General features: G+C 45.0%; 8 protein-coding genes across 8 annotated transcripts; 6 read left to right on the plus strand and 2 right to left on the minus strand.

Moving 5' to 3' along the window:
* Nucleotides 1-933: 933 nt before the first annotated feature.
* LALA0_S13e02828g (LALA0S13e02828g1_1) lies at nt 934-1440 on the plus strand (the record flags this gene model as incomplete). Its single annotated transcript, XM_022773476.1, has 1 exon — nt 934-1440. The coding sequence occupies one exon, from the start codon at nt 934-936 to the stop codon at nt 1438-1440; it is 507 nt and encodes a 168-aa protein (XP_022630982.1).
* A 712-nt stretch (nt 1441-2152) lies between these two features.
* SPO23 (LALA0S13e02850g1_1) lies at nt 2153-3550 on the plus strand (the record flags this gene model as incomplete). Its single annotated transcript, XM_022773487.1, has 1 exon — nt 2153-3550. The coding sequence occupies one exon, from the start codon at nt 2153-2155 to the stop codon at nt 3548-3550; it is 1398 nt and encodes a 465-aa protein (XP_022630983.1).
* Nucleotides 3551-3860: 310 nt separating this feature from the next.
* LALA0_S13e02872g (LALA0S13e02872g1_1) lies at nt 3861-5681 on the minus strand (the record flags this gene model as incomplete). Its single annotated transcript, XM_022773499.1, has 1 exon — nt 3861-5681. The coding sequence occupies one exon, from the start codon at nt 5679-5681 to the stop codon at nt 3861-3863; it is 1821 nt and encodes a 606-aa protein (XP_022630984.1).
* A 3077-nt stretch (nt 5682-8758) lies between these two features.
* LALA0_S13e02894g (LALA0S13e02894g1_1) lies at nt 8759-10537 on the plus strand (the record flags this gene model as incomplete). The annotated part of the gene is made up of 1 exon (XM_022773510.1): nt 8759-10537. The coding sequence occupies one exon, from the start codon at nt 8759-8761 to the stop codon at nt 10535-10537; it is 1779 nt and encodes a 592-aa protein (XP_022630985.1).
* A 632-nt stretch (nt 10538-11169) lies between these two features.
* ARO4 (LALA0S13e02916g1_1) lies at nt 11170-12270 on the plus strand (the record flags this gene model as incomplete). The annotated part of the gene is made up of 1 exon (XM_022773521.1): nt 11170-12270. One exon carries the CDS (start codon nt 11170-11172, stop codon nt 12268-12270), a length of 1101 nt encoding a protein of 366 aa, XP_022630986.1.
* A 667-nt stretch (nt 12271-12937) lies between these two features.
* Nucleotides 12938-14584, plus strand: HIS7 (LALA0S13e02938g1_1; the record flags this gene model as incomplete). Its single annotated transcript, XM_022773532.1, has 1 exon — nt 12938-14584. One exon carries the CDS (start codon nt 12938-12940, stop codon nt 14582-14584), a length of 1647 nt encoding a protein of 548 aa, XP_022630987.1.
* A 206-nt stretch (nt 14585-14790) lies between these two features.
* SRM1 (LALA0S13e02960g1_1) lies at nt 14791-16236 on the minus strand (the record flags this gene model as incomplete). Its single annotated transcript, XM_022773543.1, has 1 exon — nt 14791-16236. The coding sequence occupies one exon, from the start codon at nt 16234-16236 to the stop codon at nt 14791-14793; it is 1446 nt and encodes a 481-aa protein (XP_022630988.1).
* A 430-nt stretch (nt 16237-16666) lies between these two features.
* LALA0_S13e02982g (LALA0S13e02982g1_1) lies at nt 16667-17527 on the plus strand (the record flags this gene model as incomplete). Its single annotated transcript, XM_022773554.1, has 1 exon — nt 16667-17527. The coding sequence occupies one exon, from the start codon at nt 16667-16669 to the stop codon at nt 17525-17527; it is 861 nt and encodes a 286-aa protein (XP_022630989.1).
* Between the last annotated feature and the right edge of the window lie 7 nt (nt 17528-17534).

Consider the following 17534-nt stretch of genomic DNA (forward strand, 5'->3'; position numbering starts at 1 on the left):
CCCCCCCCCCCCCCCCCCAGCACTACTCATTACAGACCCGGATACTCATTCGCATAAATATGCCATCTGAGCCCACCCATCAGATATCAAGGAGATCCCGACCCATCAAAGAAAAGAAAGAAAAAAACCCGCTCTGCGCGAGCTTCCTGTATTAGGCCTGGCACAGAGGACCCCGCAGGCGCAGGCGCAAACGGGCCACATATGACGTGGGCGGCGGGCGCTGATTGGCCAATTTGTTTTTTCCTGCTACCGCACCACAGGCAAAAAAAAGACCAAAAAAAAGGCAAGCCCAACAAGTATCCCAGTCCGGCCCGCAGCGGCCGCTGCGGGCCAAGATGTTCTGCGCGATTGTGTCAGGAAGCGCAGAAGGGTTGCAAAAAACGCCAGAATGCGCAGAGCCGTCAACGGGCTGGGCTGGCCAAACTGTCCGACACGCGCTCCCAGAAAGAGCTGCGGTCGGGGTCGGGGGAGGTCCCGCACCCGCAGAATCGCCCGGGGGCCGGGGCACGGTCCTTGTGATGCACGTTCGAGCGCATGTGAAAAAGGCGCAAATTGGGCGGCAGCCGGAAGCATTGCGGGGGGAGTGGTGCAAACATATTATAGGGGCGAGAAGCTATGGATAGCTGGAGCAACTCGTGTACGGTTTTGTGTTTCCACGGGAGAAGGGAGAGAGAATGGCACGATGACAGTTTAGAGTACAGTACATAGACACAATTGTGAGTGGGAGCTATTGGTGTAGTGCATCATAATGTGAGTCGATTTACGGGGTTTAAAGAATGCATTTCGTTCGACATACTGAGGGACGCAAGAGTGTGTTCGTTATCGTGTTACCGGTGAAGATGGATGAGTGGTCGTGCTCGTTATTCAATATGAATACTTGTATCTCTTATTGTGTAACTCGAGAATTTATATATATAGTCACGTGACACGATAATGTCTCATTTCAAACTCCTATGGCGTGTTACACAAGGAGAGCTTATGTATTATACTAGTTCAACGTGTCTGTGTTGTCGCTTTCCAAGCAAACGATTCGACTTTCGATCTGGCCACTTTACATTTTACTTTGAGGTCATGAAATTTCACTTTTGGTGTACCGAAATTACACACGCTCGATCCATCACAAATGTAAAAAACAAATTCCTCTTTTACAAAAACACACCTATCTTAAACATACCGCTCCGAGAGCACCCCTTTACAATTACTGCTCCGAACGCACCCCTCTTTAAACTGTTTCTGCCCGTCTCCCAGAATGCTGCCTTTGTCTCATTCATTCACCTCCCGCGGTCACGTGCCATTGACAACCACAACATGTCATCGCCTCGATACGTATGTTTTGCCATCCCATACAATAAGTCCTTCAGGTCCGAGATCTACCAGTTGAGTACTCTAGATTATCGCCTCATTTTGTCCAAAATACCCCTCAAACATCAGACTTTCTGATCAATGTCAATTTTCTTTCTAAGCCCTGCGGCATCACTCATACCAACACAAAGCAAGCATCCACGCCCTTTGCCAGTCAAAGCTATACGCGTAGCACTTTCCTTGACTCAAACAGACATGAATTGTAGATCTCTTTCCATTACTAATTTTTTCGGTCACTCAATTTTCAGGGCCCGCTGCGGATGAACTTATTGGCATTACTGCAATTCCAAGGTAAGAACAACATCTGTGACTCACCTTTGTTTGTAAAATCTCAATTTCACCGAAAACATCTAGCAAATTCCGTGTTTTTCATGTATTCGTGTTCACTCAATATAGTCATTTTTGACCGTCCTGTAATTCGTTTCGGTAGTCTTCGCCGGTTTCTCCGAAGAGCAGCTAAAAAAGTCGTAGGGTTTCGCTAGTCGACCAAATACAAAGTGATTACTTGTCCTTAAACCGCACAGCATCACAGCCTCACATTTCCTGGGATACCCGCTTTTATGATGAGTCTTGACAGCACTAAGCTCTGACTAATGTCTTGCTTGACAGACCGACAATGCGTATATATGAGCTCGTTAGCTCTCAAGGTCGAGAACGAGCTGATCGATTAGTAAACCAGCAGTTCTTCACCAAGTGACGATTGCCCCCATATTCTTTGTTAGAATACCGTTAGGGCTGATTGTATTGCCATTTCCTGAGAATTTCAAAAAGAAGGAAGAACGCTCTACCTATGTTGGTTCCCAACTTCTTAGACGGTACCAGCGCACGTAGTGACATTGCAAATATCAAGATCTGCGACCTCAAAGCCAACAAAACTCTACTGAAACACACCTCGTCGGATATTCCCAATATTCAGTACAATCCCTTCTGTCTCGAGGAAAATCCATGTGTCACAATTCATGAGTCCAAGCGACTGACAATTGAGCTTGAACTGGACGCCAATACTTATCACCTCCAAAACCTGGATACAAAAGCCTTGCTGAAACAGCTACCTGAAAATCAGAACGATTCGGACACACAACGTTCCTCTACGGGAGTAGTTTCTGGAAAGCTGCGATTAACGGTAAAAACGGATGAAGTAATTCCGCTCAGTAACGTTCAAGTACGACTTAGCGGCTATTCGTACGAATGTGCGTATGACAGACACGATGCTGTCGTGAAAGCGGTCAATGGACCTAAATCAGGCATTCGCTCGTCATACAAAGTGCCCTTTGTACAGGACATTCAAATATTCAATATCACCGAACAGAATGATGGTCATCACCCAGAACTGCTTTCTCCAGGTCTATATGAATATCGCTTCGCGTTCATACTTGACTCGGAAACTTTGCCAGGGTCTCTGAAAAGCCCTCGTGGTTCAGTCACATACAGAGTGGAGTCCTTTGTCACCGTTTCAAAGCCCAAAGCCAAGTTTGAAACTATTTTTCTGAGCTCAATTGTTTTGCTGAAAAAGACCATTCCACCACATCTCCATTCCGTCTCAGAACATTATTCTGCTTTTGGACTTTGGAGAGATGGACGTGTTGAGTACGACTTGTTTTTAAGCTCACGGCTTTTGGGATTCGAAGATCCTTTTCAATTGTCAATAGACTTAAACCGGAACTGCGACCTTTGTAGAATTGATTCTGTGCAGGTGAGTCTTGAACAAACAATATCCATCCCGTGTTACGATCGCGAAAGCAGAACTGCGAATGGGGAGTATTTTGACGAAACAACTTCTTCTATATTACACTTGCACCAGATTTGCAAAAGTGACAAACCGTTCCACAACTTGCTTTTCAACGATCTTAAAATACCACAATGCTCGAAGAGTGCGTACAGAAAGGGAAACATATTCCGGTCATACATCGAAACCGGCTCTTCTCTATCGATACCAGGCGAAAGCGCACTCAAGCTCAAAATCTCACATGAGATCAAGGTCGCAATTCGCACACGGATTGTCAAGTCCTCGCCAGACCAGAAAGATGAAGAATTTTATCAAATCATACTCAAAATTCCTGTTATTGTTACAGATCACAATGCAAAATTCTACACCGAATTGCCGAGATATCAGCCCACGGCTGAGACCGTTGCTTGCTGCCCAAGCAATGTCAGTGTGCTGACGCCACCTGAGTACGATGAAGCTTAGAACTAATATACAAAACTTTTGACTTTAATTCATAATGGTGGAGTTAACGATCCAGCGTTAATCCCACTTCACTACTTACAACATGAGCGTAAATCCCATTGTCAATTAAACTAACCAGAATACCTTAATTTTCTCAGAATAGGTATCTGATGCTTGTCTTCTTTTATGGAATGAAACCGCTCGCGCGCGGATCGACACATTCTGTGATTACTGTCTATTTTTCTGTTTTTTTTCCTCTCTTCAAGAGTCTTGGCGATGCTCATACTCTTGGATATCGTGCTTACGAAAAGCTCACAGCGGGTTGATAAAATCAATCTGAGTCTTCTGCAATCGTTTCCAATAATCTGTGTCTGGTTAGCTCGTCGTTCTTAACAATTCTTTCGATTTGAGAATCGTCCAACTCGGCCATCAATTTACCGCTGTCATAAGGATTAACCTCGGTAGATTTGAATCTACGAGCAGGTACGCGGAGGTGGAATAGTTCATCAATTTCACCAAAGGTGCGACCCTTGGTTTCAGGCATATCCAAAATTGCCCACGTCAACATAATCAAACAGATTCCACCCCAAAACAAGCCAGTTTTGGCCCCCCAGTTCCACTCTTCAGTGTTCAACATATATGGGGTCCAAATATAGTTGACAATACCCATGACGTTATAGAAATTACGAGCCAAAATCACAGTCTTAGTTCTGAGTTTGGCACTTGGAATTTCGGGTACCACACAGTAAGTCACTGGACCGACACCAACGTCGTAAACGAAAATGAAAATCAATAGTAAAGAGCCAATTGCCCAACTAGCGCCTGTAGAATGCTTGAAACCCAAACCTCCAATTATCAACAAGAGTAGCGCTTGAATACCTAGACCTGTTGAAAAAATGGTAAAGCGACCGTACTTTTTGGAAACGAACCACGACAAGATTGTACCTACCATACCCAAACAGTATTGAATGATGGTAAACGTGAAGGCCATCGATTCACTGAGGCCAGCCTTGATGTAAAAATAGGTAGAGAACCCCATCATCGCACTACCGCATGCGTTTTGAGTGACCCATGTGAGGCACGCAATTCTTGTTCTTCTACCGTCAGGTCCTTTGAAACAGTCTAGATATGAGACATCTTTTGTCATTGATTCTTCTTTTTGAATGGTCAATTGGATTTTGTTAAGCATTGCATCAATGACGGTGGGCTTTTCCTCTTCAGAAATGCCAGTAACGAGACGGTTCAAACTGTGGGCTGCTTGATCCATCTTACCGTTTCTAACAAGCCACCAAGGGGATTCAGGTGCGAAATAGATACCAATGGCAATTGGAATTGGCCAAATCCACTGAAGTGCAAAAGGCAATTTGTAACCGAGGTCCGAGTATTGGAGATTTGTTTGCGAGTTTTTCAAGATTCCTGAGGCGAAAATCTGGCCAAAAATCCAGCAGATGTTGACATAGGTGGTGAGGTAGTATCTTAACGCAAGGGGACACACTTCAGTGGCGTAAGAGACAGTCAAAGTTTGGAAAGCGCCCCATGGGATACCGCACAAGACTTCGCCAACGGCCAGGACCGCACAAGAGGGTGCAAAAAACAGGATAAAGATAAAACAGAATACCATGAGTAGCGAGGTGATCAAGGTGCGGCGATACCCGATGCGTTCAGCGGCAATACCGGCGAGCTGAAGACCGACAATCTCTCCCACATTGGTGCACATTGAGAGACCCGTTTGCCACTTGGCGGGTACTTCGTACACTTGGGAGGCTGGATTCCAGTTGCCGAATTTCTTGGCAAATGCTGGCAGCGCGTAAAGCGATTGCAATAGGCACACGTCGTAGCCTTCCATGATCAGCGCCGATGACAACACGATGGACCAGAATGCGGCCTTAGGATACTGACGGATCGCCTGCAACAATGGCATGTGCTTTTCCTCGCCGTCCGCCTGACGGGCATCTTCCGAAAGTCCGAGAAACTTGGCAATCGTCTCACTTCCTACGGCGGACGTGGTGAAATCCGTTTCTGAAACGTTGCTGCCTGCAAACTCCATGTGTTGCGTTTCCTGTTTTTTGGGGTTGGTGGTGGGGGACTGGGAGGGCAAGTCCATGGACGAGCCAATGGTCTCCACGTGCGTTAGCTGCACTTTATCAGACATAGTGATAGGGATTGGTGGTGATGCTGGTGGTAATGCCAAAGAATGTTGTCACTTTCAAAGAGAACAGAAAACCAAGCCAGGAAGCTGACAAGTTGCGCGCTTCTTGATAATAATTATCCAAGAAAGGAGATCTGGTATTTCTTACTTCTTTGATTCTATCTAAAACTATATATCTCTAGAATTCAAGATCCCTCAAAGTCATTCTTCCCCGCCTTTTATACCTTGGCGGCTGGAATGATCCTGCCCCGCATTTCCGCATACAGAGAGTGCCGATACCCCGCTTTTTGGCATACACATTGTTGCATGACGCACAGAAAACCCCGTGAAGAGACCGAATAGGTGTAACCCCCCTTATTTTTTTCCCATTAAACACCCAGTCACCTCACTGTAACAAGGGGACTGATTGAATTATTATGCTTCCCTATCGTCCGCGATGGGGGTTTCGGATCGAATCCCGAGACGTAGAAAGTGACGGTGATCCTGTCTGGACGACAAACAAAAATGATGTGTTATTCATGTGGCGAACATACTCGGTTGCATATGGGACAACCGGGCTGTTTATTGCGGGGGAAACAAGGTACCATCAAACGTAGGAGGAGAGGTTCTGAGGCTCGGGCCGAGAGTATCAAAAAAGACAACAATTTTGTTGAGATGGGTGGGTTGTGTGTGATCTTCCACCCGTTGACTTGGGTTGGATTGGTGGTCTTCTCGGGATCCCGAAGAAGAGGTTTTAGATTTCTGTTATCTTCAGGGTTTTGTGTATCCGACAATGGGCCAACAAAACGGACAAGCGGGGCGCGTAAGGACCGGGATTCTCTAGGTGTTACTGTTTTGGAGGTCCGAGAATTGCGGTGCAGGGGAAGGGGGAATGCCAAGCCAAGTGAAACTAATGGTCGCTAGTTACGGGTGCGGACATTGGGATTACGTAAGCATAGGTTGGGACGGTGAGATGTTATTGTATGACGTTGACCCAAAAGTGTTGTTGGGTGAGCGGCTTCAGACAGCATAAAACGGGGATTTTAGGTCTCATGAAACGGGGGTTCAAGTCTTATGTCTCTGGTGTAGTTAGTTAGATTTTTTTTGGGAAGAAAAGTAGATGGATCACGTGATGTTTGGAAAACTCAGACACAGACGAATTGGCGACAGTAGACCAATGGCTCACAAGAAATACACACGAGCATAGTTTTCGGCCTAGGATTTGAATATTTTTTTCCTTTAGGGAGATCATTGTCTGTCGGAACGGAACGTCTTTCTGTCAAGCTTTAGACTCGTGAAAAAAGCGTTCACATACACATGACACAATGACAGCGACAGAATTGTCAAGATAGTCAAAGTATATAGAGCTAGTATTGATCTAACAGGAATGTCATTGATTGCACGAATAGGTACCACCTGAAATTGATCGTATAGCGACAGAACATTTCCAAGAATCTAAATAAGAAGAGACGTATTATCCTCCCTACAAGCTTATTTCATTTATGCCAAGTATGTCATGGAGGGATAACTCCATACTAAAGAAAACAACTGGTCACACCTCACAATAATGATTAGAATTACCCCGGATATAGGACGTTTATCGAGCAGCAACACGAGAATAAACCAGAAAACACTTATCCGTGCAATCCTACGTTTTTCTTGCGAAATTGTTCGATTTGTCAATTACTCTTCTCGCACGTGATCAAGCCATGACTGCGACTACCGACTACAGAGCCAAAAGCAGCACCAAAGGGTATAATTATTTAGGCTCGACTACGTCGGCAGTGTTCGAGTCGTTAATCTGCTTCGTTTGCTCAGTCATGATTTGCTCTAAGTGAATGGTTATGGTTATGGATTTTACTTATCTCTCCGTGGCTCTTTTTTCTACAAGCTTGGTACATTTGGTTTGACCAAACCACGGATATTTAAACGATTTTTGGAGCAACAATAGCAAACAATTGGTAACGTTCTAGACCTTAACCATTAGTAAGGATTGCTTAATAAACGTTCTGGATTGCTTGCAGATCCTGCCTAAAGTGGACGTATTGTTGCTTCATATCTTTACGATTGGTCCAGTTCACCTTAGCGCTTAAGATGTCATTTTAGACTAATTTGTCACTTTCGGATTACGCAATTGACATATAGTTCACCAATCCCAACAATAATGAACTTTGATATTCTTTGAGATAGTCCAATCTATCGCCATTTTCTTCTTAATCCCGTTGAGAACTTTACACTGCCACCGATGCTAAAATGATACCCAGATATGCACCAGAATCTGACCAACCTCCAAGATGATCCTCCATCCACTCATCGGCTATACATTTGAAAGCTCAAACTCACTTCCAATGATATGGGACGGTTCTCGCGCACGATACTCCAAGGACTCCTTCTAGATCCCATACGGAGTATAAACATTGACGCCGAGCCTCAAAACGTACCGGTAAACACCATTACATCTGTGTAGCTACAAAACTGCTACTGCCACGCAATCACCCAAATACATCACTTTTTATCTTACTATCTAGAAAACAGCTGCTACCACTTTGCAACGCGTCAAATCTCGGCCAGCAATCACTTTTTCCCGACCTGTCATTGACGCCATACGTAAGTAAACAGGTACATCACCAATATTCACTCGAAATTACGGCTTCCGACTCGTGCCGCTTCAAACCACTTCTAAGTCTCTTTTCATAGCACTCTTACCACCCACTTCTCTCCACACCGTTGCCAATATTTTTACCCCGGATTCTTTACCTCTCATCTACTAAAAATAAAGTAAAGTCAACGGCCTCATGTGAGATTCCGCACAACAAGCTCCTTAAAAGCAGCCTCTTCTTTCAAATCAAGAAGTCAGCCAGTAGAAACGTACGTAGTTCTTGATCAAGCTCGAACTGCAACTTCCGTCTTGCCGATACTCTTGTAACAAAAACGTTTCTTTCCCATGCGATGCGCTTAGCAGTCTACACCGACCAAAAGAAGGTTATGTTCAACCGGGAACGTATCTTAAGAAAGAAGAAAACTATATAAATATCTAGTATAGCTCTCTAGCCCATTACCCGAGACCCTCTGTTTCATACTCAACCATCTATTATTTTTCAATGACAGGACCTCAGAGAAAATGGTGGAAGGAAGCTACGGTTTACCAAATTTATCCAGCTAGCTTCAAAGACAGTGATAATGACGGATGGGGTGATTTGCCAGGAATTACTTCGAAATTGGACTACTTCAAATATCTTGGAGTCGATACCATTTGGATATGTCCTTTTTACGACTCGCCCCAGCAGGACATGGGCTACGATATTTCAGACTACGAAAAAGTTTGGCCCCGCTATGGCACCAACGAGGACTGCTTTGAACTGATTGAAAAGGCACATCAAAGCGGTATTAAGGTCGTCGTTGACCTCGTGATCAACCATTGCTCCACAGAACACAAGTGGTTCGAGGAATCGCGCTCCTCACGGACCAATCCCAAGCGCGATTGGTTTATCTGGAGACCGCCTAAAGGTTTCGATTCTGCTGGTAAACCAATCCCCCCCAATAACTGGAGCTCTTTCTTTGGCGGATCAGCGTGGGAATGGGAGGAAACGACTCAGGAATTTTACCTGCATCTGTTCGCCTCGAGACAACCCGACTTTAACTGGGAAAACGATGAGTTGCGGAGAAATCTCTACGATTCGTCCGCAGGGTTCTGGCTTCGTCACGGAGTTGATGGGTTCCGTATCGATACAGCCGGTCTCTATTCTAAAATCGATGGGCTTCCAGATGCACAGGTTACCAACCCAAATAGTGAATGGCAATATCCCGGCCCAGAGACCCGTAATGGACCTCGCATCCACGAATTTCACAAAGAAATGCGCAAATATTTCGAGGAACAACTTCCACCAGGAAAAGAGATTTTCACTGTCGGGGAAGTGGGAAATTGTGCCGATGATGGACTTTTGCGGTACACTAGCGAGGCTGAGGGCGAAATGAGCCAGCTCTTCAACTTCGCACACACAAATGTGGGTGCAAATCCTTATTTCCGGTACAGTGTGCTTCCATTCGCTTTGAAAGATTGGAAACTGGGCATTGCAGCAAGTTTTCTTTTCGCTAACCGCACAGACAGCTGGTCGACCGTCTACTTGGAAAATCACGACCAACCTCGCAGTGTGACGAGGTTTGGAGACGATTCGCAAGAGTGGCGGGAGATTTCTGCAAAACTTTTGGCCGTTCTGGAGATCGCTTTAACTGGAACGCTTTACATCTACCAGGGCCAGGAACTGGGTCAAATCAATAATAAGGGCTGGCGCTTGGACCAGTACGACGACGTGGACGTCAAAAACAAAAGGGCTATAATTCAAGAAAAATATGGAGATGATTCTGTGCAGATGCAAAAATTCGAAGAAGGTGTTGCCCTCTTTTCGCGCGACCACGCTAGAAATCCAATGCCGTGGTCGTCAAGGGAGCCTGATGCCGGGTTTGGCCCGCATGGTGGCCAGGCTGCAGCCAAACCTTGGTTGGCCGTTAATGACACATTCCGCGAAGGGATTAATGTGGAGGATGAGCTCCAGGACCCAGATTCGGTGTTAAATTTCTGGCAGAGCGCCATAAAGACCCGAAAAATGCACAAAGACGTATTGGTGTACGGCCAGGATTTTCAATTTCACAACGTTGATGACCCCAAGCTATTCCTGTTCACGAAAGAGGCTGGGGAAACCGGCTCGGCCCGTCGTACCATGTTTGCAGCTTTGAATTTTTCGTCCGAACCTTCTGACTTTTCTACGCCATGGCCAGACGCTAAACTGACCCAATTTTTCGGCAATTATCCTACTACTGCTTCTTCAAGCGCCAGAGATACTTTGAAGCCCTGGGAGGGCAGATTATTCTTTGTGGATTAGCTAAAGTATCAAACACAGCCATCAACCATGAGTGACTAGTGAAATTATATACAGTCTTTTTTGCAACTACTAAGAAACTACAATTATGTCCAGTTCGGGAGAGATATACAGCGCACAAAAGGGGTGGTGTAGTTTGAGAAGAACTGCAAGTGTTGTTAGAGCCTTTCCTGTTGGCTGTGAAAGCGGCCTCTTTTTTAATCGTGTATTCGAGGAAATTAAAAAATCAGTGTCAAAATGTCCACTGTTCACGGGCTAGACCCTGGAAGAGTCGCGAGTCTAGTTCGCTTTATAATATGAACATTTCACTTTTCTCAGCTCGCTCACCTGTCTGGTTAGCTGTCTTGTCAGCTCATCGCCTAATTTCTAATTTACGCATGTTCGAGACCCAGCCCATGCACTCGAAATTTTTCAGTGGTGAAAAAAATTGAGTCACTGGCGCAGAGGTTGAAATAATATTTTACTATTTCAGTTTCAACTGAGATATTCTAGTCTTTTAAAAGAGCAACAAGATAGCTCTTGAGAACGTTTTGAGTCGAATAGTTTGAAGATTTCAAACCTTTGAAACTATCAGATATATCCAGGATTTTTTAGGTCAAAAAATAAGCTACTACCCAAGTTTTTAGTTTCAAAAAATGAGTACATCGCCAATCAGAAAAGATATTTTGGAGCAAGCCGAAGATATCAGAATCGTTAACCTCGACCCTTTGGTGTCGCCAGCGCTTCTGCAATCCCAAATCCCTGCCACCAACAAATGTCTGGAAACAGTGCAGAAGGGAAGAAAAGAAGCCAGTGAAATCATCACCGGTAAGGACGACAGAGTGTTGGTGATTGTGGGACCATGCTCGATCCACGACCTTGACGCTGCCCAGGACTATGCCAGACGTTTGAAAAAAATCTCCAAAGAGCTTGAAAGTGATATCTGCATCATCATGAGAGCGTACCTGGAAAAACCAAGAACCACGGTGGGCTGGAAAGGTCTGATCAACGACCCGGAGATCAACAACACCTACAATATCAACAAGGGTCTAGAGTACGCTAGACAGCTCTTTGTGAACCTAACCAGCGAGGGCCTTCCAATCGGGTCAGAAATGCTCGACACCATCTCCCCACAGTACCTAGCAGATTTGTTGTCTTTCGGTGCCATTGGGGCCAGAACCACAGAGTCCCAGCTGCACAGAGAGCTGGCCTCAGGATTATCGTTCCCTGTTGGGTTCAAGAACGGTACGGACGGAAGCTTGGGTGTCGCCGTCGACGCAGTGTTGGCTGCATCGCACTCTCACCACTTTATGGGTGTTACCAAGCACGGATTTGCTGCTATCACCACCACCAAGGGTAACGAACACGGTTTCGTGATTTTGAGAGGTGGTACCAAGGGTACCAACTACGATGCCAAGTCTGTGGCCGAGGCCAAGAAACAGCTGCCAGAGGGTAGAGGTTTGATGATCGACTGTTCTCACGGTAACTCCAACAAGGACTACAGAAACCAGCCAAAGGTCAATGCTGCAGTCTGTGAACAAATCGCGAACGGTGAGGATAAAATCATCGGTGTCATGATTGAGTCCCACATCAACGAGGGTAAGCAATCCATTACTGCTGAGGGCAAATCCGCACTCAAATACGGTGTTTCCATCACCGACGGCTGCATAGGCTGGGAAACCACCGAACAGGTCCTACGTGATTTGTCCACGGCTGTCAAGCAGAGGAGAGAACTTAGAAACTCGGCCTCTGCTTGAGAGCAGAGCTCTAGAACCAACTGCGACAGCGCGAGAATAAGAAAAGTTTGGAAATTTAAATAATGACAGCAAGAATATATAAGAAAAAAAAACCATTTTGACGTACTTTGTAGTACATTTTGACAAGTATTGTGATGCCCTGCTACCTGGGAGTCACTGTCTTGTACGATTCCGCTATGCTATTATGGTAGACTCACAATGATGTCTGGTGACTCTGACTTTGAATATCTCAAGCACGAGTGAAGCGTTCTACTCCTTTTTTTTACATAGACACAGGAAAAAGGCTATTAAATTCCTGAAGTTATCACCTTCACCCCAAAGAGTCACAGTTCAAAGTTATTGTTGGTTTTCTAGACAAGCCGGTGAGCTTTTCTTATACTGGCAATTTGTTCATATACACTATTTAAATCGAACCTCCAATTTCGTACACAAAGATATATAAATGATTGTCAAAGTTTCTGGACGCTGGTGAAAAACTAGCCTGATTAAAGGTTGAGTCATACTACAGGATCTTAGTTTGAAACGTATATATATAAGCTTGATATCGCCTTTACAGAAGGTTAAATTACTGGAGTAAGTTGATTGGCTGTCACTGGACTTCGTGGTGTAAAAATCGCGAGTTTCACCTACTGATAAATCGCTAAAACGTGCACATTTTCTTGCAACAATGACAACCGTGCACATCATCGATGTCGAGAGTGGCAATCTCCGCTCTCTTGTCAATGCTATCGAGTATCTTGGATTCCAAGCTAAGCTAATCAGCCGAGCAGATGACCCAGAGTTGGCGGCTGCTAAAGTTTTGTTGCTTCCTGGTGTAGGAAATTTTGGTCACTTCGTGGATAACTTGGCTTCAAGAAGTTTCGAACAACCTCTTAGAAAATACATCGCTTCGGGCAGGCCTATCATGGGAATTTGCGTGGGGCTGCAGGCATTTTTCAAGGGCTCAGAAGAATCCTCAGCTAGTAAAGGTTTGGGATTCTTGGACCACCAATTAACCAAGTTCAATGCTTCTAAGAAACCAGTTCCAGCAATTGGTTGGAACACATGTACTCCACAGGGCAAACTATATGGGATTGATCCTTGCCACAGGTACTATTTTGTGCACTCTTATGCCGCCGTGCTAAACAATGACTCCAAGAAGGCGTTAAGTGAAGCTGGTTGGGACATCGCTGTGTCAAAATACGGCTCTGAGGAGTACATCGCTGCTATTTCCAAAGAAAACATTTTCGCAACTCAATTCCACCCAGAGAAGTCCGGGCATGCAGGTCTCGCCATCATCAAAAACTTCATTGAACAAAAACACCCCGCCATTTACCACTCAGCTCAGGAAAATGCCTTGTTGTTGAACGACTATTCGAACTATGGGTTAAGCAGAAGAATTATCGCCTGTCTTGATGTTCGCGCGAACGACCAGGGCGATCTGGTGGTCACAAAAGGTGATCAGTATGATGTGCGTGAGAAAGAAGAAGGTGGAAACGTCAGAAATCTCGGCAAGCCTGTAGAGATGGCTAAAACCTATTATGAACAGGGCGCGGACGAAGTGACATTCCTGAATATCACCAGTTTTAGAGACTGCCCGTTGAGGGACACACCCATGTTGGACGTTCTTAAAATGGCCGCTAAGACGGTCTTTGTACCTTTGACTGTTGGTGGGGGTATTAAAGACGTCACAGACGTTGATGGAAAGGTGGTTCCTGCGCTCCAAGTAGCCACACTTTATTTCCAGTCCGGAGCTGACAAAGTATCCATAGGCACGGACGCTGTTTATGCCGCTGAAAAATATTATGCCTTGGGTGGACGTGGTGACGGTACATCGCCAATCGAAACCATCTCCAAGCCCTATGGTGCTCAAGCTGTCGTGATTTCTGTGGATCCCAAGAGAGTGTATGTCGATGGCCCCGAATCCACAAAGAACAAGACGCTTAAGACGAAATTCCCCAATGAAAAGGGTCAGGAATGGTGTTGGTATCAGTGTACTATCAAAGGTGGTAGAGAAAGCAGAGATATTGGTGTTTGGGAGGTAACGCGCGCTTGTGAGGCGCTTGGAGCGGGCGAAGTACTTCTGAACTGTATCGACAAAGACGGCTCCAATTCTGGATATGATTTGGAATTGATCGAACATGCCAAAGATGCAGTGCGTATTCCAATCATCGCATCAAGTGGTGCCGGATCCCCCAAACATTTCGAGGAGGCGTTTGAAAATACAAGAGCAGACGCTTGTTTGGGAGCAGGCATGTTTCACAGAGGTGAGTACACCGTGGCGGACGTTAAAAAGCATTTATTGAACAAAGGATACAAGGTAAGAATGGATTAAATCCTTTTCACGTTTTGAATGAAATTTAGCCTCGTACAATTTAATGATGTCTAGATGCTGGTTTATAAAGTATTTTAGCCCTAGAACAATTATAGAACTTTTCGGAGAATGTTCATAACTTTTGACAGGCATAGTGCCTGTTGCGACATACTTCAACAAGTGTACGCCTTCGCAAAAAAAAATGCAAATAAAACTTTTTGGTAACATCAATCGTCATATTTATCCGCGCGCTTCTCGGCAGCTTCGTCAGTTAATTTTACCCCACCGGAGACTGAAAACTGTCCACCCCCACCAACAAACATAATGTTATGGTCTTGAGTTGCTGTGTTTTTGATTCTGGTAGGAACTTCGATGTCTTCTCCAGAAGGACCTAATCCCACGGCATAGGTCTCTCCGAATCCCCATGAAAAAACGACACCATCTTCAGAGATAGCTAGCGAGTGGTGAGAGCCGGCGGCGATGTTTTTGAAACGTGGAACATCTACGAGCTTAGTTGGTACGGGGACGGCACGGGGTTTGTTGTGTGCATCGATATAAGTCTGTTCTGGCAATTTGTCTTTGGCAATGCCAATCTCAAACATATCGAGTCTACCAAAAGTGAAAAGCTCTCCTTCTTCTGATAGGACGAGAGAGTGATGTTCTCCGGCCGCGACCATTTTCACTTTAGTGCCTTCTGGCAAAAGAACTTCGGTAGGGATGGTGACCAAAGCACCGTCTTCCACCTCTTCAGTGACACCACATTGGCCAAATTGATTAAGACCCCAGCTGAAAAGCTTGCCATCATTGCTGAGTGCAAATGAGTGGTTCTCACCCGACGCAATGTGTTTGATGTTGTCGAGGCCAAAAGCACGGGGATCCAAGGTTCTCAAACGAGAACGTTCCAAAATCTTTCTTCCAAGCTGGTACTGCTGCCCATTACCCCATGCATAGACAATTCCACCTTCATCAAGAAATAAAATATGGTCTTTTCCCGCTGCCATTTGAACAACTTTTGAGGAAGAAAACTTAGGCACTTTCCAAGGAAGTTTTTGCATTTTGATAGTTTCTTTGTAAAAACCCAAAGTACCTTCGTTGCACCTGAAAGTACCCCAGGCATAGATTTCTCCGCTGTCGAGCAACACTGCACTGAGGTTATCAGTGGCTGCCAGCTGCGAAACCTTGGATTCTGCCAAGGGCAATGAACTTTCATCGAGCTTGGTAGGCGTACTTTCCTCATCGTTTAGATCTCCATCTTCGTCGTCACTACTGTCTTGAGCGTCCATATCCTTCAATTGGACTTTGGCACCGGATGTATCGCGACCCAAAGCACCAGAATCATTCGTTCCCCATGACCATACACTGTTGTCCTGACCGAGAGCCAAAACATGCATACCACCCACAGCAAACGACACTATTTTCGCCTGATCTTTCACCAAATACGGATTCAAACGAGGTCTCTTCACCTCTTTGTTTTTTGAAGATGGACCTAACCCCAATTCACACATAGATCCTGTTCCCCAGCAGAAAATATCCAACGGCTCGACCGCAATATACATGTGTTTATAGTCATCTTGGCTGTTGATCGACTTGTAGTGCTTGTGAATCGTGGAAACAAGATGCTTCTTTGTCCTTTTGGAAGGCGTTAAATTAGGGCTTGCCGATCGTTTACTCATATTTTGAACACGACTTGCAGTAAGAGCTGATTGTTTTCCGACACTTTTGAATGTTGTCTGTGCAGATGAGCTTGCTCGATGAGCTTGCTCAATAGTGTTTACGAATATAGCTTGGATCTGCTAATTAGGCATATCGTCCGCGATGACATCAAATATTAGTACGAAATGACAATAAGCGACGTCACTAAAATAGTTTCACCAAATATGAATAACATCTTTCCTTGTAGTGGAATATTTTGGGATCTTATTTCACCTTGAAATGATTTACTGCTACCATGATGGCTGCTAGTTTCACCCCAAACTTGTTCATTATTTAAAGCCGCACAGAATCAAGATGCTGGCCGAAAATTGTATACTCTTTAGTAACGCCAGGTTGTTTTAATCCTGGAACAGTTCAACTGAATCTTTCAACTTTCTGCTATTCGAGACTATGAAATACGTGTCTATCTACTTTTACATTTTATTCACTTTTGCATGTGCGTTCCAAACCCAAGACGACGACTGTGACGTTCCCTTTCCTTGGACAGCGATGTCTGGTATGGAATGGAAAATCAAGTCGCAGGGTTCCGAGACAGCTCTCAATTTTGACTTGAGCGCTGCCATCCCACCAGCGTGGGTGAAAAGTGTTGATGACGCTATTACTAAAATGGAGATGCATCTGCTGCGTTTATATGCTTTGGATTCAAACGTTGGGATTGCTGAGCAAATTTATACGCAGTGTCAGTCGGTGAAATCGTCGAGCAATGATTTGGTGCTAGGACTTGAGGGAGACGAATGGGGACCCGTGCACCATCATCTGGATCAGATCATCAAAAAAGCGATTCGTAACTTGGAAGCGGATTTCGATGTGGCTTTCACAGATGCCACAACAAGTGCCACAAAGCTTGTGCAAAATTCCAAAAAATTGACGACTGCGCTTAAGGAGATTTCTGTTCTCGTTGATAATAAGTTTTCACCGGTTACTCCAAATTACACACCTGATCTACATGAATTTGCCCACTCAATTGATGAGCTGGAGGTTGGTAGAATTATTGCGGAGGGAATCGCTAAAAAAATTGAGCAAATGGTGGTAGGAGGTGACCTTCACGCTGCAATCACAGAAATAGCCAATATTTTCGGAGATTTGGGTGTACTTTTAACAGCGTATGCCACAGGTTTGGCGATTTGTGCCGGTAACGTCATATTCGTCCTCTGCGGCGTATCAATTTTAGTCTGCGGTGGAGGCACAGTGATATTCATTTGTAGACTCCTCCAGCATCTCAACAACATTTACAAAGTTTTGGGCGTGTAAGATTCCT

This window comes from Lachancea lanzarotensis, scaffold LALA0S13, assembly GCF_000938715.1.
Source record: "Lachancea lanzarotensis genome assembly LALA0, scaffold LALA0S13, whole genome shotgun sequence".
NCBI classification, from domain to species: Eukaryota; Fungi; Ascomycota; class Saccharomycetes; order Saccharomycetales; family Saccharomycetaceae; genus Lachancea; species Lachancea lanzarotensis.